At 39.0% G+C, this 26,211-nt stretch overlaps 1 protein-coding gene across 1 annotated transcript; it reads right to left on the bottom strand.

Moving 5' to 3' along the window:
• Positions 1–18,034: 18,034 nt before the first annotated feature.
• LOC131643813 (phosphoglucan phosphatase DSP4, amyloplastic) lies at positions 18,035–24,127 on the bottom strand. The gene is made up of 13 exons (XM_058914135.1): positions 23,862–24,127; positions 23,679–23,778; positions 23,497–23,605; positions 22,502–22,578; positions 22,335–22,411; positions 22,146–22,226; positions 21,633–21,765; positions 20,660–20,719; positions 20,152–20,208; positions 19,563–19,658; positions 18,880–18,939; positions 18,568–18,675; positions 18,035–18,453 (listed from the first exon to the last, which is right to left on the bottom strand). Exons 1-13 carry the CDS (start codon positions 23,891–23,893, stop codon positions 18,322–18,324), a joined length of 1,122 nt encoding a protein of 373 aa, XP_058770118.1. The 5' UTR covers positions 23,894–24,127; the 3' UTR covers positions 18,035–18,321.
• Positions 24,128–26,211: the final 2,084 nt, after the last annotated feature.

Below are 26,211 nucleotides of genomic sequence, written 5' to 3'. Positions count from 1 at the left end.
TTTTATTTGTCGCATATTGATTTTCATTTACCTACTCCATGTATATTTTTTTTGTTGTTAATAATTGTATAGTTTTTTTCATTTTAATCCCAATGTGTAGACAACTTAGACTAGATTTAGAAGTAGTTCCCTTCTTTCATTCTTTTCCCTTTCAACTTTTAAAATACTTAATAAATATCGATGAAGATCATACCGTTACTATATTTCATAGTAGGAAAGAAACGATTGGGGTGTAGGCCCCGATGTATGTTCTTTCCTACTTAGCGGAGAAGAAATGGTTGAAGTGTGAAGCTTCGATGTATTTCTTAACCGTTGTTTAGAGAAACGATCGTGGTGTAGGCCTCGATGTGCATTCTCTAAATATTCATAAAAAACTCTTTTGTATCTCCTTTACTTAGCGGAGAAGAAATGATTGAAGTGTGAAGCTTCGATGTATTTCTTAACCGTTGTTTAGAGAAACGATCGTGGTGTAGGCCTCGATGTGCTTTCTCTAAATATGCAAAACAAAACTCTTTTTGGTATGATCTAAGTCACAAAGTTAAAATCCCTTAAAAAACACCAACCAAAAACACTTCAAAAAACCTAATAAATGTTCAGACTTAAAACAAAAGTGAGGAAGTGATGCGAAGCCTTGTAGTAGGTTCTCGTCATCATGGAATTACCCTTAAAAGATACAAACCAATCTCTTTTTCTCCTTTCTAAGGGCAAGTTATCTCCGCTCCATTGTATCCTAGGCTGTCCCCTTGTGCAAGAGCGTGAGCGTTAACGCCGCCCAACTAAAAAACACAAAAACAAACAGAAAATCTTTAGCCGAGCTACGGTAACTCTGATTCCTGAAAAGGATACGTAGGCAGCGGGGTAGGGCCCGTGCGAGTACAATTCTTTATTTTCCCTACATTTTGCATTCATTTCGCATTTAGACATAGACATAGTATACACCCCTTAGATAGAAACAAACATAGGTGGATACCATCGAGTACGATGGGCGTGAGGGGTGCTAGCACCTTCCCCTCGCGTAACCGACTCCCGTACCTTGATTCTCTGGTCGCAAGACCCTGTTCCTCCCTTTGTTAGGTTTTCTGATATTCCTTTCCCTTATGGGATAAATATATTGGTGGCGACTCTGTTCATTTTTCGCGAGCGTGCGACAGCTGGCGACTCTGCTGGGGATGTTGCTAGACCTGTTGCTGGTCCATCCTTAGTGAGTCGATCCTAGCCTGCGTTTGTTTGTTTATTTACTGGGTGTTTATTTGTTTTTATGTCTATACCTTGTATATATGCTTGCATGTTTATTTTTCTGCTTGCATATCATGTTTATTTCTGTTTGCACATCATGCATATGGATTATATTCTGTGTTCCTTGGGGTCTTCTGTTCTGTTTTGCAGGTTGGGTGGGATGTTCTATGAGGTAAAAGGCCCAATACCCAGGCCATGAGTGATACCTTAGGAACTAGGAATAGAGTGGCCATGACGGACAGAAGACGTATGTCTGATTGATCCGATCATGTATCCACGGGCAGAGCTTGGTTGAAAGAGGCAATATCGTATGATTACGCCTACTTTCAATCCTCTGTTGGCTTTTTTGACCTACCTTGACCTAGACTACACCCGTGAGTGGGGAGGGATATACATGACAGGTACCGTTGGTGACCGTTCTGTTCTGCTGATGACTTGTGTTCTCATGGTTTCATTGTGCCTATGCCGGACCTTTGATCCTGCAACGTCCGATCTTATCCAGAGGCAACACACACTTCTCCTATGTGGGGAAACTTCCATTGCATCATTTACATCATGGCATATTTACCTTCCAAAAAAAAAAAAGAAAAGAAAAGAAAGAAAAGATGTAGTAAAAAAAGAAGAAAAAAAAGAAAAGAAGAAAAATAGTATTATTTCTCATATGCATGCCATTTTTCAGGGTATCCGAGGTTATTACTTTTCATCCAGGATGGCTAGCAACGTGACCGCTACCAGAGAAGCTACAAGGCGTACTCACACTTACAGTTTCCATCGCGAAGGTTTGGTTCAGTTGGGGCAATTGGGTGGATTGATCACTGGTCATAATAAAACTGTGTTCACTAAGAATTATGGAAACATCTTGACTCTTTTGGACTCACACGTCGACGAATGGGGTTTGTCTACTCTTCTCCAGTTCTACGATCCCGACTTGCGTTGTTTCACCTTCTCAGGCTATCAGTTGGCTCCCACTCTCGAGGAGTACTCTCACTTTCTCAATATCAAGATTCAACACAAGGTTCCTTTCGTGTGTGTCCCAGAGAAACCTGATTTGAACAACATTGCCAACGCTCTTTATTTGAGCATAGAAGACGTTCTTGGGAATTGGAAGAAGAATGGTAGCACTCAGGGTTTCTATATGAGTTTTTTGGTTGAGAAGGCCCAAGAATTGGCCAACAAAAAGTTGTGGGAAGCTTTCAACGCCCTTCTGGCCGTTTTGATTTATGGGATCGTGATGTTCCCTAACATTCACAAGTTCGTTGATCTGGCCGCTATATGTCTTTTCGTGGATAGGAATCCGATCCCTACTTTGCTAGCCGATACGTACTATTCCGTTCACTCTCGATATGGGAAAGGAGGAGCCATAAGAAATTGTTTGCCGTTGTTATACACCTGGTTTAAATCCCACCTACCTACAAGTGGTCCTTTCATTACTTCTACTCAGAAATGGCCTCAAAGGATCATGGGGCTTACCGAAAATGACATTGTCTGGTGTCCCACTGGAATGGACGTGGAGAAAATTATAACTAGCTGTGGTACTTTTGACAACGTTCCTCTCATAGGAACAAAGGGTGTTATCAATTATAATCCTAAGCTAGCGTTGCGTCAGTTGGGTTTTGCACTTGAAGACAAGCCTTTGGACAAAGAGATATTCGAATCCGTTTGCTTTGAGAAGGGAACCGATCTAAAAGGTTTAGAAAAAGTGGTGAGTGCCTGGAATGACATCCATACAAGTGATCAGATTTCTCTAGGTGAAAAGAATGTCGTTGCCAAACAAGCCTACACGGATTGGGTTGAGGATAGAATTAAAGATCGTCTGTTGCCTTTCCCGAAGGTTGATCCTTTGTACAAGCAACCACCTAAGGTTCCAATTGCCATTATGCCTGCTGAGAATTGCATCCCGGTAGATATGGAATGCACCCAATTGCACGAAAAGAAGTCAGATGCGCAACCGAAACATTGTCTTGTGGGCCAGAAAAGAGTTGAGTTGACACACGAAGCCAAAATGCTGAAGGGAGGATCTTCCAGAGTTCAAAAGAGGGCTAGAACCGAAAAGGGTGAAAGAGATACTATTGTTACTGTCGAGGATCACCAAAAGATCCTAAAAAGGGCCATGAAAGAAGCAGAAGAGAAACTCAAGCGAGAGTACCGAGAAGACTTGAAAGCTTATAAACTCAAGATGGAAAGGGATGCTAGAGTTGAAGTGAAGAATCTGAAAAAGAAACTGGAAGAAGAGACCACTCGAAGAATGGCAGTTGAGACTCAACTGAAAGGAAGTCATCTCCGTAATACTCGACTAACAGAAGAAAATGCCAAGCTCAGAGATCGAATGATGGAGGACATATCTGAGAAAGATTATCTCCCAGAATGCAAAGGATGTGACGAACTCAGGGAGTGCTGCAAGAAGCTGGATGGGCATTTGTTTCGCAAAGATGAGGTGATCCAAAGCCTTCTTAAAGGAAGAGATCGAGAAGCAACCAAGAAGCTGTTTGATGAAACTAAGAAGTGGAGCGATGAGCACTTCAGACAAGGAGGACCTCTGTTTTATATTCAGATGGATTGATGTTTGAGTCTGTATGTTTCGACCACCACCAGACTTGTTGGATGGGGTCTTTTATTTCCATTGTTGAACTATCTTGTTGATGTATGGCTTGCCCAAGTTTAAATTTCTTGTTATGAATAAAAAGAACTAGTTTCTCTTGACACTTATCTTTTGTCACATTGTTAGCTATTCTGGATCAATATTAAATCTTGGATACTCTGAAAATGGCACATCACGTCATACGCACACATGCACTCATACATTCACATTATCACATTGCATTTTTCAGGTTATTGTACAAGAAACTAATTGGGGTCCCTTTCAGCGAAGATTTCTTTTCCGACGACGAAGCTGACTTTCTTACATCCTTACCGTACCCGGAGCAACGAGAGACTCATGGATCAATTTGAGCAGAACCAAGCTGCCCTCCGTAGGGATATGGATGTTATGGGGGAGAGAATGGCCCAACTTATGGAGACTCTCCATGCCGTTGTTCAAGGACAGGATGAACTCAGAAAGAGTGTCGCTAGTTTGGTCAAAGATACTCCTACCAATTCTGCTGACGGAGGGGTGAAAACTAAAGAGACTCCTATTAATGAGACACTGAAAGTAGTGGACGACCACCATGAGGTTATTGATCTTGAACATGATCTTACTGCTGAGTTGACTGAGACTGCTAAGATGTACCAAGCTCTTGAAGAACGTCTTAAGGCTGTTGAGGTTGCTAAAACTTCGAGTTTCGACACTGCTGCTATGTGCTTGGTACCTGGGATTGTTATTCCCCCGAAATTCAAAGTGCCAGATTTTGATAAATACAAGGGAGTCACCTGTCCAGAGACTCACATTCGTTCCTACTGCCGTAAGATGGCTGCTCATGCTGAGAACGAGCCTCTGCTGATGCATTTCTTTCAGGATAGTCTCACTGGAGCCCCGTTGGAATGGTACATGAAACTTGAGAGGTCTAATGTCAGTACTTGGGGACAACTTGTCGACGCCTTCTTGAAACAATACCACTACAATACTGCTATGGCTCCCAGCCGTGCCCAGCTACAAAATATGTCACAGAAATCTGAAGAGTCTTTTAAAGAATACGCCCAGAGGTGGCGTGAACTTGCGTCCCGTGTCCAACCTCCTCTTTTGGACCGCGAGTTGATTGATCTGTTTATGGGGACTCTAAAAGGGCCGTATCTTCAGCACATGGTTAGTAATACTTCTCCTTCCTTTTCGGATGTGGTCATCATTGGTGAGAGGGTTGAGAACTGTGTCAAAGCTGGTACCATTCAAGGTGTTACTAATCCTAGCAACTCAAGTGGTAATGGTAAGAAGCCGTATTCTGGGTTCGTGAAGAAGAAGGAAGGTGAGACTAGCACTGCCTCTGTTGACCAAGGTCGAGCTCCTGCATATTCTGCTGTTCCACCTCCTTATTATCCGATGCCTTATGCTGTTCCAGGTCCGTATGTCCCTCAAGCATATGCTGCCGCTCTTCCACAACCATGGATGGCACCCCAACAGCCTTTCGTACCACAACAACAAGCTGCTGTTTCTCAGAATCGCCAACAGAATCCTAGGCCTCAAGGTCAAAGAGGTCCACAGAGGCAAAGATACCCTGACAGACGTATAGATCCGGTTCCAATGTCGTATGCTCAGCTTCTTCCCCAATTACTTGCTGGTCAATTAGTGCAACTCCGCGAAATGGGTCCTCCACCTGACCCTCTTCCTCCTGGGTATGATGCGAATGCTCATTGTGAATTTCATTCTGGGGCTCCCGGCCACACAATTGAGAAATGCAGGGCATTCAAGTGGAAAGTCCAGGATCTTCTCGATGACAAGCTCATCTCGTTCACTCCTACTGGTCCTAATGTGCAGAATAATCCTATGCCTCCTCATGCCGGTGCGACCCATGCTATTGAGTTATGTGATGATCAGATCCTAGTGAGTGATGTTAATGAGGTAAGGATGCCGCTAGCAGTTGTCAGAGAATATCTTATGCAACAAAAGGTTTTGTGTGAACTACATGATTACTGTTTGCAATGTTCTTCTAACCCTGAGGAATGCACTAGGTTGAAAGAAGAAATTCAGAAACTAATGGATGAAGGTGTTCTTAGAGTGGAAAGGGTCGTTCCTGTCGAAGATGTGGCTACTCTAGAGATACCTTACCATCCTGCTGAGGTGTCAAAGAATCAGAGTACTCCTTTGATCATTCGTGCTCCGAGTACTCCCTTGGTCATTCAAGCTCCGAGGACTCCATTGGTTATTCAGGTTCCAAATGTTCCTTCGACTCCTTCAACCTCGTCTATTGTTCCCTCTCCTGTGAATGATTCTAAGGCTGTTCCTTGGAGTTATAATGCCGTGTATATTCGAGGGAAGAAATATGATTGTCCTCCGGTGGGTAATTCGAGCATCACTAATATTACTGGCACTAGTGGCATTACCCGTAGTGGTCGGATCTTTGCTGCCCCTCCTCCGCTTCCTAAAGAGACCAATAAAGAGGCTAGTACACAAGCAAAAGGAAAGCAAGTTGCTGTTGATCCTCCTGTGACACGTAATGCACAAGATGCCGAGCAACTCTTGAAAATCATTAAGAAAAGTGATTACAAAGTGATTGACCAACTTGATCAGACCCAAGCCAAGATCTCCATCTTGTCTCTCTTGGTGCATTCTGAAGCTCATCGTGATGCTCTGATGAAAGTTCTGGCTTCCGCTCATGTTACTCAAGACATTACCGTGCCTCAGTTTGAAGGGGTTGTGACCAACATTGCTGCTGGTAATTGTTTGGGTTTTTCTGATGATGAGCTTCCGCCTGAGGGTAGAGCACACAACAAAGCGTTGCATATCTCCGTCAAGTGTCTGGATGCTGTGTTGTCTCGAGTTTTGATTGATACCGGTTCTTCTCTTAATGTGATGCCCAAGACCACTTTGTTTAAGCTGAGTATGGATGGGATTATGATGAGACCATGCACTATGAGTGTCAGAGCGTTTGATGGCTCTAGGAGGTCCGTAGAAGGGGAAATTGATCTGCCTGTTTTGATTGGCCCTCACATGTTCTATATTGCCTTCTATGTCATGGATATAAGTCCTTCATACACTTGCCTCTTGGGTCGTCCTTGGATCCATGCTGCTGGGGCTGTGACATCTACCCTCCATCAGTGTTTGAAATTTGTTGTGAATGACAAGATTGTTGTGATCACTGGTGAAGAGGATTTGATCGTCAATAATCTGGCGTCATACCGTTATGTTGAAGTGGAGGGAGAGATACAAGAGACACCTTTTCAGGCCTTAGAGATTGTGTCGGTTGATAAACTCCCCGCGGTTGAAAATAAGAAGGAACTCGGAGCACCCCTCTCGTCTCTGAATGATGCTAAGGCCTTCTTAGAAGCTGGTACTCCCCATAGTGCCTGGGGCAAGCTGATTGATGTTCATGAGAAACGAGACAAGTATGGCCTTGGGTATCAACCATCTTCCTCTACTCAGCTCAGCATAATTCCTGGAAAGAAGGTGATTCCCCCCATGTCTCAAGTGTTCGTCAGTGCAAGCACCAGTTCTGGAAGTCAGGTTCTCGCCGTGGATGATGATGATGAAGAAGATCTCTCCAAATTCATTTGCCATGCTGCGCCTGGACAGGAACTCAACAATTGGACTATCTTGGACATCCCTAGAGTCACTTTCATGGAGATGTAATTTTCTTGTTTCGATAAGTCATATGCTTCGCCCTAAGCATTTTGACCACTTGTATAAAGAAGGGCCCCCCATGTTGTTTCAGTTTGTTTAATATTGAATGAAAATCATATCTTCGCATGCAATTAATGTTCCATTTCTTTCATTTTTGTTTTTTACTTTAAAAAACTTTTTCAAAAATGGCAAAGCTTTTCTTTTCCCTTTTCTTTTTTATGAGTTGCATTCTAAGGCATAAATCATCCATCGTGCAGATCTGGCTCGAATTCCATCAAAAATGATAATGTTACAGTTCCACGTCTTAATATCCTTGAGAATCCAATTGACCAAGCTGATGAGGATAGTGGGGAAGACTGTGAAGTCCCCGAGGAATTGGCAAGACTTTTGAGACAAGAAGAGAAATCTATTCAGCCACATCAGGAAGCCATAGAAATCATCAACCTCGGTACAGAAGAAGCAAAGAGAGAAGTCAAGATAGGTGCCGCTTTGGAAAGTGATGTAAAAAGAAGGTTGATTGAGTTGCTTCGAGAGTATGTTGATATCTTCGCCTGGTCATATGAAGACATGCCTGGTTTAGACACGGATATAGTTATGCACAGGCTACCTCTCAAACCAGAATGTCCGCCGGTAAAACAAAAACCACGAAGAACTCGACCTGATATGGCTTTGAAAATCAAGGAAGAAGTTGAAAAACAGTTGAAGGCTGGTTTCTTATCTGTGTGTGAGTACCCTCCTTGGATTGCAAACATAGTACCTGTTCCTAAGAAGGACGGAAAGGTACGCATGTGTGTCGACTACCGAGATTTGAATAGGGCAAGTCCGAAGGATGATTTCCCTCTGCCTCATATTGATGTGCTAGTCGACAACACTGCTCAGTATTCGGTATTCTCCTTCATGGATGGGTTTTCTGGCTATAATCAAATAAAAATGGCTCCTGAAGATATGACCAAGACTACCTTTACCACTCCGTGGGGTACATATTGTTATAAGGTGATGCCTTTTGGTCTTAAGAATGCTGGTGCAACATATCAACGAGCAATGGTGACCCTCTTCCATGACATGATCCATAAAGAGATTGAGGTGTACGTCGATGATATGATTGCAAAATCCCAAACTGAGGAGGAACATTTGGTATACCTTGGGAAATTGTTTGCTCGTTTGCGTAAATTCAAGTTGAGGCTTAATCCAAACAAGTGCACTTTTGGAGTGCGATCTGGAAAATTACTTGGATTCATTGTGAGCCAACGAGGGATTGAGGTCGACCCTGACAAAGTAAGAGCAATACAGAATATGCCAGCACCAAAGAATGAAAAAGAGGTCCGAGGGTTCCTTGGGAGATTGAATTACATAGCCAGGTTCATTTCTCATCTCACTGATACCTGTGAACCCATCTTCAAACTGCTGCGCAAGAATCAAGATATCCGTTGGGATAATCATTGTCAAGAAGCTTTTGAGAAGATTAAACAGTATCTCCAAGAGCCGCCAATTCTCATGCCTCCGGTTCCTGGTAGGCCGCTTCTTATGTACTTAACTGTGCTTGAAGGATCTATGGGGTGTGTGTTGGGCCAACATGACGAGTCTGGTCGAAAAGAGTGCGCCATTTATTACCTGAGCAAAAAGTTTACCGATTGTGAATCCCGCTACTCACTACTCGAGAAAACTTGCTGTGCTTTGGTATGGGCTGCTCGCCGACTGAGGCAGTATATGTTGACTCATACCACTCTATTGATCTCCAAAATGGACCCGATAAAGTACATCTTTGAAAAACCGGCTCTTACAGGAAGACTAGCCCGATGGCAAATGCTTTTATCAGAATACGACATCCAGTATGTCACACAGAAGGCCATCAAAGGAAGTGTCCTTGCAGATCATCTTGCTCATCAGCCATTAGAAGAGTATCAGTCGATGAAGTTTGACTTTCCTGATGAAGATATCATGAAACTGGATGATAATGAAGGACCCGAACCAGGGGAGCGATGGACTCTCACGTTCGATGGTGCATCAAATGCTATGGGCCATGGTATTGGGGCAGTTTTGACTTCTCCTAGTCAAACCCACATCCCTTTCACAGCTAGAATATGCTTTGATTGCACAAACAATGTCGCAGAATACGAAGCTTGCATAATGGGTCTCGAAGCGGCCATTGATATGAGGATCAAGATTCTTGAGGTTTATGGGGATTCTGCCCTGGTTATACATCAAGTAAGAGGTGATTGGGAAACACGACACCCCAATTTAGTTCCTTATAGGGACTATATCTTGGAGTTGTTGCCCGCTTTCGAGGAAATCACTTTCAATCACATCCCCCGAGAGGAAAATCAATTGGCAGATGCTTTGGCTACTTTGGCGGCTATGTTCAGAGTTAGCTCCCCTAAAGAAGTACCAGACATAACGATCCTCCGTTACAAGGAACCTGCCCATGTATTCCCTGCTCATTGTCTCACTACTGAAGATGTGTATGATGAAAAGCCATGGTATTACGACATCAAGAGGTATGTTGAGAAGCAAGAGTATCCCGAAGATGCTACGATTGGTGATAAGCGAACGCTTCGAAGGTTAGCATCCAAGTTCTTCTTGTCAGGAGACGTCCTGTACAAAAGAAACTATGATTCAGTTTTGCTCAGATGCGTGGATAGACACGAAGCAGAACTGATCATGCGGGAAATTCATGAAGGATCTTTTGGAACTCATTCCAGTGGACATTCTATGGCCAAAAAGATCTTGCGAGCAGGATATTACTGGATGACGATTGAAAGTGATTGTTATGTATACGTGAAGAAATGTCACAAATGTCAAGTGTATGCTGACAGAATTCATGTTCCCCCGACTCCTTTGAATGTCCTGACATCACCTTGGCCCTTTGCTATGTGGGGCATAGACATGATCGGACGGATAGAGCCGCAAGCTTCGAATGGACACAGATTTATTCTTGTTGCTATCGACTACTTCACCAAATGGGTTGAAGCTGCTTCTTACAAGAATGTAACCAAGCAAGTCGTTACTCGCTTCATCAAGAAAGAGATCATATGCCGATATGGGATTCCAAACAAGATCATCACTGATAATGGGTCCAATCTTAATAACAAAATGATGGCAGAGTTGTGTGAAGAGTTCAAGATTGAACATCACAATTCATCACCCTATCGGCCAAAGATGAATGGCGCGGTCGAAGCTGCTAACAAGAATATAAAGAAGATTGTCCAGAAGATGGTTAGAACGTATAAAGATTGGCATGAGATGTTGCCATTTGCTTTGCATGGCTATAGAACTTCTGTTCGTACTTCAACTGGGGCAACTCCCTTCTCTCTCGTCTACGGCATGGAGGCTGTATTACCTGTCGAAGTGGAAATTCCTTCGTTGAGAGTCCTGATGGACGCCAAACTCGATGAAACAGAATGGGTTCAAACGAGGCTTGATCATCTCAATCTAATTGAGGAGAAACGCTTATCTGCTATCTGCCATGGCCAGTTGTATCAAAAGAGGATCAAGAAAGCGTATGACAAGAAGATTCGGCCTCGAGAATTCCACACAGGTGACCTAGTCGTAAGGAAGATCTTGCCAATTCACACTGATCCAAGGGGCAAATGGACTCCCAACTATGAGGGACCATACATTGTGAAGAAAGCATTTTCAGGTGGTGCTTTAATCCTGACAAAGATGGATGGGGAAGACGTTCCGCTTCCAGTCAATTCAGACTCAGTCAAAAAATACTACGCATAAAAGACCCGCTAGGTCGACGTACCTAGGCAAAAATAAGGGCATCCCGGCAAACCAAAAGGGTTTGGGCAAAAATTAGGGATAAAACAAAAAAAAAGAATAACCCGCTAAGTTGAAAACCCGAAAGGGCGACTTAGGCAAAAGGGGGCATCCCGCTGGATTGAAAACCCGAAAGGGCGGTCCAGGCAAAAGTTAGGGATCAAAAGCGAGAGGCCGCAGTCTGAATATCCTTCACAAAGACCACTATACGCCCTTGGCAGAACGGACAGATCAATCCAACCATTACCCTTCTGAAGCAAAGCATTGAGAGGATCGAGGATATGGGAACTGTAGCAATATCAGTTTTGGTGGAAATCCGAGCATTTCTCTTTGCCATTTTGCTCTTTGCATCTGTATTTTCTTTTTCGCAACTACCTCATTTAGGAGTTGCTTCCTTGTACAGAAGCCTGTTCACAGGCATTCCATTAATAAAATGATCTTTTGATAAAAAGCTTTCCTTGTTACTTTTCCTTTTTTCGCATACGAGGTGTGATTTAATTCGTTATTAAACATTGCACTGAAAGCATGGGGGCAATAATCACAAAATCAAAACGAAACATGATGTTACGTAAACATAAAAGTGCTCGAAGGGGCACCATTTGCATCCAAACGTTGTTTTTTGTGCAGGTTGCAGGTTCTAGCCATCATCTTGACTCAGGACGTGTCACAAAGGTCATCATCATCCCGCATGAAAGTTCGAAAGTATAATTCATCAGTACCGGCAAGCACGAAGCACACGAAAGGGTCCATATCCCTATTTCACATGGCAGACGAGGAATGGTCTCTCAAAGCTCGTGATTCCCCGAGCAGTATAGGATGTAAAGAAAGTCGAGCAAAGTCACTTCCTCCCCAACAGAGTTATGTTCTAATCCTCCACACAGTTGCCAATAATCTTTGGCACCATGAAGCTTCCAGCGCCCACCCACAATGATGGTTCAAGATCACAGGGCAACGGACCCCAATGATCCTACTCTCCGGTTCCCTCACTAATGCCTTTATTTGGCACTTTTTGCATATAGAATCCATTGCATATAGCATTTGCATCCTCAGAAGCGTAGCATATCCATCAAAATGGAACATTACGCCATAGAGAAAGTCAAACATGCATACAAAGCATAAGCCAGATCATACAAATCACCCCTCTATCAGGACAATGATACATCCTTCCATAAAACGCCCTCGCAAATTCCAATTGATATCTGCTACTACGTCGCAAACCTCCTCCACCCACAGTGCCGATACTTGGTTGTCACCAATCCCCAACCCCCAGTAAGCCCATCTACCAAGCTTCTCAAACGCTCGTCTGTGTCTCTTTTATACTCGTCTGTATCTCCTTTGATGCTCGTCTGTATCTCTCTTTGTGCTCGTCTGTATTCCTTTTGATGCTCGTCTGTGTCTCTTTTATACTCGTCTGTATCTCCTCTGATGCTCGTCTGTGTCTCTTTTATACTCGTCTGTATCTCCTCTGATGCTCGTCTGTATCCCTTTCGATGCTCGTCTGTATCTCCCTTTGATGCTCGTCTGCACCTCTTTTGATGCTCGTCTGTATCTCCTTTGATGCTCGTCTGTATCTCCTCTGATGCTCGTCTGTATCCCTTTCGATGCTCGTCTGTATCTCCCTTTGATGCTCGTCTGCACCTCTTTTGATGCTCGTCTGTGTCTCTTTTGTACTCGTCTGTATCTCCTTTGATGCTCGTCTGTATCTCCTTCGATGCTCGTCTGTATCTCTTTTGATGCTCGTCTGTATCTCTTTTGATGCTCGTATGTGTCATTCTTTTGTACTCGTCTGTACCTTCTTTTGATGCTCGTATGTGTCATCCTTCCAATACTCGTCTGTACCTCCTTTTGATGCTCGTCTGTATCTCCCTCAAAACAATTGTCTATGTCACCTTATCTTTCTGTCAAACCTGCTTCTCTCCCAATCATTTCCATGTAAATACCACTTTTTTTCGAGAACCTTGTATCGGCACCATTACCACATCACCGGATACCACCATTCGAACCCATTACCCATTGTAAATTCTTCCACCAGAAAAACAAAAAACAAAAATCTCTTTCCCCAGCAGAGACCAAAACAAAAACCAAAAAATAAGGATATCATTTACACTATCTTCTCTTCAGGACAAATTTCAGGTCTTGATATTTAACCTTCTTCTACCTTGAATGTTCGAAAGGCTAACGCCAATCTCACCTTCAGGTTTAAGACGATTAAATAGGGGCAGCTGTCATACCCCAAATTTGTCCTACCCCTTTACTTCTAACTGGCTTAGGCTTTGCATTCATGTACATACATCATCTAGGTCATAATCCACATGCATGCATCCATACCATGGGTACTATTCAAAGGCTAGCAAGAAAAGGCTCCATTGCAAAGAAATTTGATCAGAGAATGAGGAAACTGAGGTATAACCATGTGGCTCTATGTTCATTGAAGTCCTCCTGGATTGGGGTGTCTCTCTGCTTCAAATCAGGGCATTGATTAAAGGGTACAAGCCTGCAAATCATCCGGTTCTTTAAATCAGGGTTTCTTTGACCAAAGTCAACCAGTTGACTTTCTGGTCAACATTTAATCAGAAATGGCTTCTATGTGTGGAAAAATTCTCATACTGACTGTGTGGACGTGTTTGTTTGGCTGGATTTGACTAGGAAAAGATGTAATCGGGAATTTCATCAATAGTCGGAAAAATCGGAACAGTTGACTTTTGGGTCAAAATCAGAAGAATTGTCCAAATATTGACCCCTGGTGGAAAAATAGTCGAGAAAAGTCAAAGGAGTAATAAAATCAGGGAGAATTGGTCAAAATTTCCATTTTGGGAAATATGGTTAAAATGGAAGGTTTTCATACTTAGAAAAATAGTTGGCTCTTAAAAACATGATGAATAGTCCACTTCAGCCCTGATTTACACGTGTCAAAAAGCCTTATTTGAGAAAATTCCCAACATCAAAAATGTTCAGATCATGGCATTCTACAATTCTCTAGTTGAAAGTGTTTTCATCTGAAGCTTGGTTGAAGATCTATTAAGGTGTGAAGTTGGGGTTTTTCATTTGAATCAAGTCATTAAAGCTGGGCAAATTTCTGGTCACGCGTAAGCATTATGCCAAACACGTGGTGTGCCACATTTGAAGACAATTTCAGGGCAATCCAAGAACCCCACAAATGCGAACTTGGTATTTTCCTATTCTACTCTAAGCCCTCTATACAACAAGCCAATATTTGAGTCATTTGGATGAGCGTTGAGTCAACTGTGGAGCTCCAAAGTGACGCCCTTGCCAAGTCACACACTGCCAAATGTATGGGCCAGATCCAGGGCACGCGTGGGTCATTACATCGAACATGTGGCGGGCCGTTTTCAAAACGCATTTTAGAGACTCACCAACTTCTTCTCAATATAATTCCAAGTTCAAATAGTTATCTTCCAGGTCCCCTTTCCAATGGTTTAAGAATCATAACTTTTGGACGTGTGGATGGATAGATACGAGAGCTCAAAGTTGCTCCCCGACCAGGTTACATTTTTGCCATGGATAGGAGACCGCGAAGAGTCACGCACGCATAGGCCCATGCAGCAGCAATGTATCATCTTTCCAAGTCATTCTCTCCTAATTCCAAGCTATAATTCACAACATCACCAACATGAAACTTGCTCTACCATGCATCCTCTTTACAAGGGGCCAATAATGAGTCCATTTGGTTAAGTATGGAGATAGGTACAAGAGTTAAAAGTCAGGTGTGTGAAACTTGGTCCAAGCTTCTACCATTTCCCATACCCAACCATTGCCATAATATTCATGCACACTCATTACTACAATTGCCAGGCAAGTTACTGCACACGTAAAGGCAACAGAAAGAATTGCTACAAATGCAAGTGCTTGTTCACTAAGTTTGCAAAAGAAATGATACGCTACACTCATCCCCACCATAACTCAAATGCATCTCCATATATAAACCTCACCACACATTCATTTTGACCATACTCTCATTCCTTCCATTTTTTCTCACAGCCATATCTCTCTTCATTCCCTTTTCCTCTCTCCGATTCTCTCTCATTCCTCACACACTCTCCAAGAGTTTGTTACAAACTGTAACAAACTCTTCTACCTTCTTCAACCACCACCTACCTCTACTGCAACCACAGTGAACCACCATCAATCTTCATCCTCCATCTACAATCGTCAACATCATCAACCTCGCCCACTGCACCTTCGTTCCTCACATCATATGCTATAGCTTGTATCCTTGTGTTCCGTCGGGCTCCATAATCATTCACCGGTCACGGATTCTTGAGTGAAGCATACGCTCTCTCCTCTTGCACGAGATCTCTGAGATTGGAAGAAAGCTGAAACTCGAGCCTCACTATCTTCACCTTGCTTTGACAAAGGAGCTGCAGAGCATCTCTTCCATTTTTGCGCAAGAATCGGTTCAGGTGAGTTGTCAGTTGATCCTACATAATATGAGGCATGTTCATGATTGCAAGCTTTCACTCAGTGATTAGGTAGAGTAAAGATTAGCACTGTATGCATTTGTGAGTCGAAAATATGTGAGATCTCGTGATTCTTTAAGATTCGTTCGTTTGCCACGCAATTTTGACCGTTCATGTGTATGGATCTTAGATTCGAACCAGGATAACCCTTGTGAGCATTTGAATGTGTTCATATCATGATTAGAGCAAATTTCATCAAGCTAGGGTTTTCTAAATGCATTCGGTTTGAGCTTTAGAAGAAGATTCAACAAAATCTAAAACCATATTTGAAATCGGCATGAGATTCTGAGTAAGAAGGTGGTTGCTTTTTGTATTTCTGGATTTTTTTTTATGATGGCTCCGCCGTGCAGTTGGTCGGAGAAGACGACTGGAGTGGAATCTCCGGCGTCTGAATTTTGATCTTCCTCTCTCACCGTTTGCTTACGTGTCGCGACGGTATTCGTCCTCTTTCCCATGTTTTAGTCAACTTGTTTTACTTTAATCATTAGGTGATGAGTTGGCAGGGGATGATTGGCTGATGAACAATTTTGTCTTATCCCAACTTAAATGAATTGTGACCGGTTGATGCACGTCTTAGTTTATCTTTATGTCACGTACATAATAAAAAGTATATGCTAAATAATCACATGCTGATTAAATGAAAAAGAATAAATAAATGCTGAATGAAGTAAAGGAATAAAAGCTGGATAGATAGTGTAATGGGCCACGCACTTGGGCTTTAGAATCTTTCCGGAATTTCACCCCCAAACTGCTGACACACGCGCCTCAGTGATCTCGGGCCATGGGCGCCCTCACTATCCGCACCCCTGTAATTAGGCCCAGTTTGCTTCTTAACATAGTTTTAGTTCATTTTGAAAACTGCTAGTTCACCCCCTGCAGTGTAGATTAGAGTCTCACTTTATTTCTGTTTTGTTTTTATATTTTTAGCTCATAACTCCTTTTTTAATTCAAATAAAAAATGCATAAAATCAATGTGTAGATAGTTTAGATTTTGTATATGATTGTCACGATTTTTGTTATTTTTTCTAATTGTTTTTAGCCCTTTTAATAAACTTTTTTCTTTACAATATGTTTGAAATTTCTTTGTTTTTAATACTTCCTTGTAAATAAATCTCTAATAGACTTAGGAATTATTTTTTAGTCTCAATTTTTTATATAGAATTATGTGTGCTTGTGAGTATCATTTGTTTGCTATAATTCTCAATTTTATTTGTCGCATATTGATTTTCATTTACCTACTCCATGTATATTTTTTTTGTTGTTAATAATTGTATAGTTTTTTTCATTTTAATCCCAATGTGTAGACAACTTAGACTAGATTTAGAAGTAGTTCCCTTCTTTCATTCTTTTCCCTTTCAACTTTTAAAATACTTAATAAATATCGATGAAGATCATACCGTTACTATATTTCATAGTAGGAAAGAAACGATTGGGGTGTAGGCCCCGATGTATGTTCTTTCCTACTTAGCGGAGAAGAAATGGTTGAAGTGTGAAGCTTCGATGTATTTCTTAACCGTTGTTTAGAGAAACGATCGTGGTGTAGGCCTCGATGTGCATTCTCTAAATATTCATAAAAAACTCTTTTGTATCTCCTTTACTTAGCGGAGAAGAAATGATTGAAGTGTGAAGCTTCGATGTATTTCTTAACCGTTGTTTAGAGAAACGATCGTGGTGTAGGCCTCGATGTGCTTTCTCTAAATATGCAAAACAAAACTCTTTTTGGTATGATCTAAGTCACAAAGTTAAAATCCCTTAAAAAACACCAACCAAAAACACTTCAAAAAACCTAATAAATGTTCAGACTTAAAACAAAAGTGAGGAAGTGATGCGAAGCCTTGTAGTAGGTTCTCGTCATCATGGAATTACCCTTAAAAGATACAAACCAATCTCTTTTTCTCCTTTCTAAGGGCAAGTTATCTCCGCTCCATTGTATCCTAGGCTGTCCCCTTGTGCAAGAGCGTGAGCGTTAACGCCGCCCAACTAAAAAACACAAAAACAAACAGAAAATCTTTAGCCGAGCTACGGTAACTCTGATTCCTGAAAAGGATACGTAGGCAGCGGGGTAGGGCCCGTGCGAGTACAATTCTTTATTTTCCCTACATTTTGCATTCATTTCGCATTTAGACATAGACATAGTATACACCCCTTAGATAGAAACAAACATAGGTGGATACCATCGAGTACGATGGGCGTGAGGGGTGCTAGCACCTTCCCCTCGCGTAACCGACTCCCGTACCTTGATTCTCTGGTCGCAAGACCCTGTTCCTCCCTTTGTTAGGTTTTCTGATATTCCTTTCCCTTATGGGATAAATATATTGGTGGCGACTCTGTTCATTTTTCGCGAGCGTGCGACAAAGGGGATGCTTCATGGAATGGTATTTATGACACTTAAGAATTTTCCTGGTACATATGTCATGAAGAATGCAACTCTTCACCTCATATTTATTTGTGTACAATATCATGGTTTATTGGAAATATTATGCTATTTGATTGCTATGGAACCTAACAAGCTTCTACATGCTAATATTACATTAACATTAACAGAGATTTGAAGGTTCAGATTCAACCTTTTATTTAATGGAGTACATTATATACGTGCATCTACTACTTTACATATCAACAAGCATGCGCATTGACAGTTCAGAGATCCTCATCGGGAGATGCTTCCAGAAACTCTATTATTTTGTTTCGTTCATCTTCTGTGAGATTGGGATCATCACCAGTCACTCTCTCCCGAAGAGATGCACGATCACCATCGGCATCATCAACGACCTGTTCAGAGATGACAAGACATGTGAAATCAAGAACTAACTGTGTATGGTAAAGAGTTAACAATCACAATTTATTTTCTTAACAAAGTAGTAGTAGTTGAAACTTGAAACTTACATCAATAAAATTGTTGACATGGCCATCTTTGTTGGGAGAGGTTATAAGCTCGTCATTATTGCATGTCCATTCACCATCAACAATGTACTTGTACTCGTAGTGCCCTTCCTGGTAAATAGTATACAAAAAAATTTACCTTATTTCTCATAAATGTATTGAACCAAACACTATCCTTTAAAATGTTTTAAGCAAATTATTCAATATTCCTTTATTTTATCGTATTGTTGATCTCAAGTTATGCGATCATTCGTCAATATGAGATGAAACTATAAATTAATAACTGCACAGTTTTAACAAGTGAAGTGTACTTACAAACATTTCCTTCTTGAGAAACCATGAACCCTGTTTGTCATCAAAAACTAAGGGCACTCTCTGAAAAGGGATCAATAAATACTGAGTAAGTCTTTGGCACGAGTATTAGCATATATTTAAAGTTAGTAAATAATTCAAACTACATCAGATTGTCTATAAAAATCAGAATATTTGAATGGGAATGACACTTCATAGTGTTGAATAGGAAACAATAGTGTTGAACAGGAAACTTTTGATATCAGAGTGAATAGAAACGATAGTGTTGAATAGGAAACTATATAAGCTACTGAATTTCAGGGCCTTGTGACTAAAAATGTGTCATCTACAAAATAAACATTGGTGCTTAAAGTGATTTGTAGAATCTGAAGCAGGAATTGAACACAGAATTTTCTTCTAATCTATGTGCAGTTCAATGCAAAACCTGAATATATCATGAGCTAGAGGCTACACAGAAAAGGCTATACAGCATGAAAATCCCAACAGAAAACTAAAGACTGTGCGTGTGAACGTGTTTCAAAACATGATAAATGTTGTAACTTGTAACTGAAGTCTGAAGCAGAGTTAACTAGTTAATTGATATGAGGATGCAATTTAAAAATATCTCCATGTAATGTAGCATTACACTTTCTATATCAGGGAACTGAGATATTTCTTAAATCTAAATAGGAAATCTCAATCATCACCTGCCCCCATCCAATATCAAGTCCAGAAATTTCCACATTAGAGCAATTGCTGTGTCCCCATGACAAAGTGACGGGCTTCTTACTGAGTCCTGTAAGCTTTAAGGACCATAGATAAATAAAGGTTAATGATAGTATTAAAATAAATTAGTATATAAATATATGATAACCAAATATTTGAGTTATATAAGCAGGGAAAATATATACAAGCAACTAAGAGATGCTATAATTAATCATATAGTTACGCGCCATGCAACATCATAGGTCATGTTTCCTATTCGAAGGAAAACATTTTTTACTCCATGATCATAATGGTAAAGAAACGGGTCACATGTAAGACAATGGGATGATCTGTTAAAATGATTGATAGATAAAATCCCTTTCAAGTTCAGATTCCTTTCCCCGATAAAAGTATGTGTGCACATTAAAAAGTATGTGTGCATATCATTTAAATTATCATCATGACATTTTCACAATAAGTTAATAAGAAGCACGCTATAAATGAGAATGATAGAAAAGAAAGGAAAAAAAACTTTAGTTAAAAAACAATAGAGCATAGACATATAAACATATAAAAAATAAATTGACTCACAATATCGGCCGTTGCACTTTTTATGGCATCCAGTTTTGGAAAGCATGACCTTTTGCTCTGCAAGAATTAAAAAACTCAGGAGAACTCAACAATAACTCAATCTCATTTCCCTCTTTTGACCAATTGCAAAAGAAACTAGTTCAGAAAAATTATGATCATCAAACTACAGGAATGAGAATTCTAAGACGTAAAGAAACGCAACATGACATTAAATAATAAATAATTACTAAACTTCTTTAGATAAAAATAATCAGAAAATATGCAACGGTATTTTAGAAAAACAACTGCAGAAAATACTGTCAAAGAATGAGGAAAAACAACTAAATCTATTGGTTCGTTAAATGTCCTGCTCCATAATTCACCAATAACTAATTTGTGAACAAGTCACTTCTGTTTGACTCGAGCAATTAAAAATATGGAAAGCTGTACAACGTATTATCTACCAATAGCCTCGATAAACATATACTAGAATGTCAAACAATAAAAAAGAAGTACTGAGTAAAGTTACCAGAAGTAGTGAATTAGCTTCATTGAGTTTATAACCCAGAATCCAAAACATATATGTCAACTGAAACAAAAACAAATTGTTAGACAATGGCAAATTTGGATTGGTTAATTATGATGTTAAGCACTAATGACTGGCAAACGGGCATGCCCGCCCCGTTTAGGCCCGCCCCGCAAAAGCCCGCGAAAAAGTGGGGCGGGGCGGGGCTGGCATATTTGATTGTGCGGGTCAAAATCTTGCCCCGCAAAAAAGTGAGGGCGGGGCGGGGAAAGCCCGCGGGCATCGAACCTTTTAGGCCTAAAAATAGAAATTGTATGAAAAAGCTAATGCCCGTAAAAGCCCGCAAAAAAATGGGGCGGGACGGAGCGGACACACTAAAGGGAGCGGGCATAAAACCTTGTCCCGCCCCGCGTAAAAGTGCGGGTGAAACGGGCTTTTCCCGCGGACCGGGCCCGTTTTGCCACCCCTATGTAATGAGTATACAGTCTAGAAAGCTCACATTTTATGTTTAGACTTCACTATTGAGAAAATAAGTGAATTTTTTTTTAGGATTTTCCTTTCAGCCCTCTCTATAGAAACAAAAGGAGCTTCAGAAAACATCTTGAAATTAGGAACTTATATGCACCCAAGCCAAATCAACTCAAATGACCCTAGAATACTTAACCAGATGCTTAGAATCTGCTTATATAACTAGAACCTGTTACCGCCATTTCACAAAGTAAGGCAAAATTAAAGTGTTATCACTTATCAGTCTTGGATATCAGAGAGGAGAAGATGAGCACGGACGGGATAGAGGATAGTGGGATGGATGGCTGCTATTCTGAATTTGTTGTACAGTTTACATAATCTATATTTAAAAATTGCTTAAAATTATTTTCTTCAGGATACCAAGAACTAAACCAAAAACATTTTAGGTTAAATAGTTCTGATTATCTGGTAGTAACATGTATACAAAAAAGGAAACCAAGAGACATACCGCAACAGCTGGAGCTCTTCCAAGTCCAGCAGTGCAATGTATATATGTCACACCTCCATTAGATTTAACTGCTTTGTATAATTTGCTAATTACAGCAGGAAGCCGCTTCCGTAAATCAAATGAATCAAAGTCCCTGCAACATCCACATTAAATCATCAGAGTGTGAAAAAGTGCATGACATACAAAGGCATTGGGATGTGCAAGGCAAAAAGACATCACTGTTTAGCTGCAAATACCACAAGTAAATAGATATGCCACTATTACACGAAATCACAAAGTGCAGAAATGACTAAAACTTTACTCAAGATTCTATAAAATTAGAAACTATGTATGCAAGGTGACATTACCAACTAGTCTAATCCAAAATCCATAATATGTGAGAAGTACAATATATTTAGAAAATGCAATAAAGTAATAGATTTTTTTAGCAGGATTTCTCTTTTAATCCTTGCCAATCTAAACCCAATAAGCTCTTCGATTATTGTAATTTAAAAAAAGCATGCCATTACGAACCTTATCTCAGCGCGCAAGTGTTGAATGTCATTGCATGTCTTGGCATATTCTCGTATGGCATTGATGTCAACTCCAAAATATCTACACAGTATTAAGAAACAAAATGATTTTTTCTTTAATAGATTAAATCCGTGTACCACGTCACAAATGCTGAAAATGAACCATATTAAACAAATATATTCAGCATACTCTAGGTCTGGGTCTTGTTGTAAGCAAAATATAGTTTTCACTCCGATTTTACGCAGCTTATCAACATCTTCAGGAGTCTGGCAGTTTAAGACAAAATTAAAAAGAAGTCAGGATCAAACCAAACTAAATTCGACAGAAGTGGATCATAACGGAAGCAAAAAGAAAACCTGCAAGCATGATCCGACAATCAAGTCTGGTAGGATGAAGTTGTAGTTCATTCCTAATTCATGCCTATAAGTCAAAACTGTTTAGCAATCTGTTAGAAAGGGTCAACAGAATCTAATACTCAAAAACAAATTAACAGATTGATCATGTTCATAACAGAAATGAAACATCAGTAAGTCCAAATTATTAGCCAAATACAAATATTGCAAAAACAAGGGGCTGTTACAATTATCTTAGCAAATGAAGAAGGTTTAGCTCAACAATTAGAAGTATTTTAGCTCATTTAACCCACAAATAAAAAATACAATTAACACGAAGTTGCAAGCAAAAGAAATACTCAGATTTCCCCAAAATGGCTTTCGAGATCTTGTTTTTAAACATAAGCAAAAAGAAAGTACATCAAGTTAGAAATAGTTTGATTTAAGAAGCATTGAAGCATTATATAGCACATACTCTGACACGGACACTCTAACACCGAAAATGTAAAAAATATAGGACGCTGACACCGCTACATATATCATGATATTTGAGTTTCATTTATCCATCTATTGTTTAAAGAGTTCAAAATATTTTAATCAGAATTAATGTCTTTAATCTTTATTGATTGTTAACATTACTTCAATACATGTTAAATCCTTTTAGATGTGAGTGAGATTTGTTCAAGATATGTATAAAGTGCATTGAAACAAAGAAAAGAAAACTTTTTTTATGAAACACTTGTCTAAATTGTCTGACACGTATTTTTTTGAGAGTCATACAAGTTTGGACACTGATTCTAACTTCTAAGAGTGTCCAATCAAAGAAAAAGACCATTTTTCCGAGAGACATTTGTCTAACTTTTTCGACACTTGTTGCTCGAGTGTCATACAAGTGTTGGACACCTCAGTCAAAATGAATCTATATCGAAATTGAGGTCTATGCGATTGTTTGATCAATATCCATGGATTTAACAGAATAATAATAAAGCTTGATTGTTAGTAAATGAAAAGCAGAATACCAGCACCCATGGCTTCTGTCATGTTATTGCTGTATGTCTCAGACTTGACGACCTCCTCAACATCAGAGCTACTACTTTTCTCTGCACTTGGTATAGAACCAGAAGCAGCCTGCAGAAGAAACAGTCAATAATTGTTGTATTAGGGTTTTGTTAAGGAAAAAAATGAAAATGTGGAAAGTTACCTTAAGTGACATGATTGGAGATTTAGGGATGAAGGAAAGAGAAGAAGAGTAGTGACGAGTATTAGGAGTAACAAGTGTGTGGAAGGGTAAAAGAGACAATCTGAAAATGAAAAAAGAGAGAGTAAGTACTGAATAAGAATATGAATCTGAATATGAATATGATGATGAATAGAAGGAACGAACCTTGAAAGATTGTGAATGTGAAGACAATTCATGCTGATTCTGATAACTCTTTCTTCTTCTGTTTACTAGTGTATGTTATTACTATTATTATTGTTGTTGTTGGCGTTTAGTGTCTTTGTATGATTCAACTTCGAAGTTCGAACCAATAAAAAAAGATAAGAAGAAAAAATACAACACCCTTTTCTAATGACAAGGGAAGACAAGATATTTCTCTATCATAACTTGTTCCTCAAATTCACTGCCCACTTACAACCGTAAACTCAGAAAAGCTATTTTGATGCTATAACTAACAAGTTTTTTTTTTCATTCTAAATTTCCCATTTTTCTGGATCATTGGTTTTGGTTTCATTGTTTTTAAGTATTCATAAAATTGATTTTTTACATGTTTCATTAAGAATTGATAAAATTTATAATAATTTATTTAAATATAAATTATTTTATCTCCTTTTAGTCAAAATTAATTTTACAAAATTAATTCACTTAAAATTATTCTTTTTATCACATAATCAAACATACCCTCCCACTCTTTTTAGAAGAATATGTCTGAACTCATTTAAATGAATAATTTATATAAGTATTATATATAATATGAGTAAAGTAAAATCTCTTTATTACTTATCAATGGATAGTCATGAGATTGCGGCGAAAGAAACTTAATCAAACAGTTCTTCAACATTAAGGAGAAGATGAATTTCACGGTTACTAGGTAGAAATCAACTATGATGGCACTTTAGACTCATTTCATTTCACAAATTATCTTGAAAATATACATCAAGAAGAATTAAATAAGGCTTTATCTCTTGTGACATGTTGATTGATCAATTCATCACTTGAATATGTCTAGACAAACAATGCATGGTTGCCATTGTGACGATGAGATATAATGACGACTCCCTAGAAAATAATTCATTTAAGGTCTATTTCCTTTCATTTTCTTTTCTCTCCCATTCCTTTCCTTTCTATTATTATTATTATTATTATTATTATTATTATTATTATTATTATTATTATTATTTGTTATGAATATTTATATTAGTGGATGTTCATCCATCTCCTAGTTCTTCATCTTCCTATTCCATACTTAATATGTGTTTAATATGTATGATTTTCTATCTCCCTTGAGTCCTATAAATAGAGACTCATATTACAATGTAAATCACACTTGGAATAAGATAAGATAATATTGCTCTCTTTCTTCTCTATCTCTCTTTGATCTCTCTATTGTTTTAGTTAGTTTTATAACACGTTATCAGCACGATACTCTACAACGCGAGTCATGATATAGCCAGGTTTTCCGTTATTTTCTAATCTTAATATATTTGAACCAATATAATATAATTCATGATTTTGTTACTATTTTTTTTCTTCATATAAATATGTTTATTTTTTATATATTTTATAGATAAATTTATTTACCTTGTACAATAATATTATATTTCTTTGATAATTCTTGTTAAATTCCAGAAGAATTTAACATTAAAGCATTTCTATATGTTTGTCCGAAATTGAATTTTAACACATAAAAGTGTTAATTTAATATTCAAGCATCCCTGAAGGATTGCACAAAGAATAATTTTTCTTGACTGTTGTTTATGGAAATAATTTGTGATGTGATATTTGTAGAACTAAAGATTATTATTATTAAACTATCTCCAAATTATTATTCAAAGATTGAGTTTAATCGAGTATTGTGTTTATCAATAATTGATGAATTTCAGAAGAATTCAAAGTTCGATAATCTTTAAAAGGTCGCATCTATAATATTATTGAATCCCAGAAGGATTTCATAAATTTTTTTTTGTATCGATCTAAAAATCATAACTTGTAATATGCTCATTAAAATATTGTCATTCTAGAAAAATGGCACAAATAATTTTAACGCATCCCAGAAGGATGGTTATATATATTTTTTAGATTATTGTATATAACAAATTATTTTTATAGTTCCTGAAGAACTTATCAAGCATCCCTGAAGGATAGAAAAATAAATTATTTTTATAGTTTTTGAAGAACTTATCCATCCCTGAAGGATAGTAAATCAAATTAATTATATGACGATATAATTTTAGTGATATAATATTGTTTGATTAAATATGTTTAATTTTATAAGGGGTAATTGTTTGATAATTATATGATAATATGTTCATATGAATGTGTTTGATTAAAGTGTTTAATAATGAGATACTATTATTATATTGGTTTTGAATTATACTGGAGGTATTGAATATATTTGTATTACACAAATGAATTTGGACATAAAATGTATAATAAAAAAGCTACCATCTTTTTTTCCTTGGGCTTGTACTACACTTATATTAGTACAATTTAAGCACATGTCATTGTAAACCAG

This window comes from Vicia villosa, linkage group LG1, assembly GCF_029867415.1.
Source record: "Vicia villosa cultivar HV-30 ecotype Madison, WI linkage group LG1, Vvil1.0, whole genome shotgun sequence".
NCBI classification, from domain to species: Eukaryota; Viridiplantae; Streptophyta; class Magnoliopsida; order Fabales; family Fabaceae; genus Vicia; species Vicia villosa.
The sequence above is the reverse complement of the archived record's forward strand: the minus strand, read 5'-3'. Positions and strand labels throughout refer to the sequence as shown.

Excerpts from the sequence above, each read along its gene's own strand:
- LOC131643813 (XM_058914135.1), bottom strand. The coding sequence starts at position 23,893 with ATGAATTGTCTTCACATTCACAATCTTTCAAG. Across the intron at positions 21,766-22,145 it reads CACTTGCGCGCTGAGATAAG|GGACTTTGATTCATTTGATT; the intron begins GTTCGTAATGGC and ends TGGATGTTGCAG. Across the intron at positions 20,209-20,659 it reads AAGCTAATTCACTACTTCTG|AGCAAAAGGTCATGCTTTCC; the intron begins GTAACTTTACTC and ends TAATTCTTGCAG.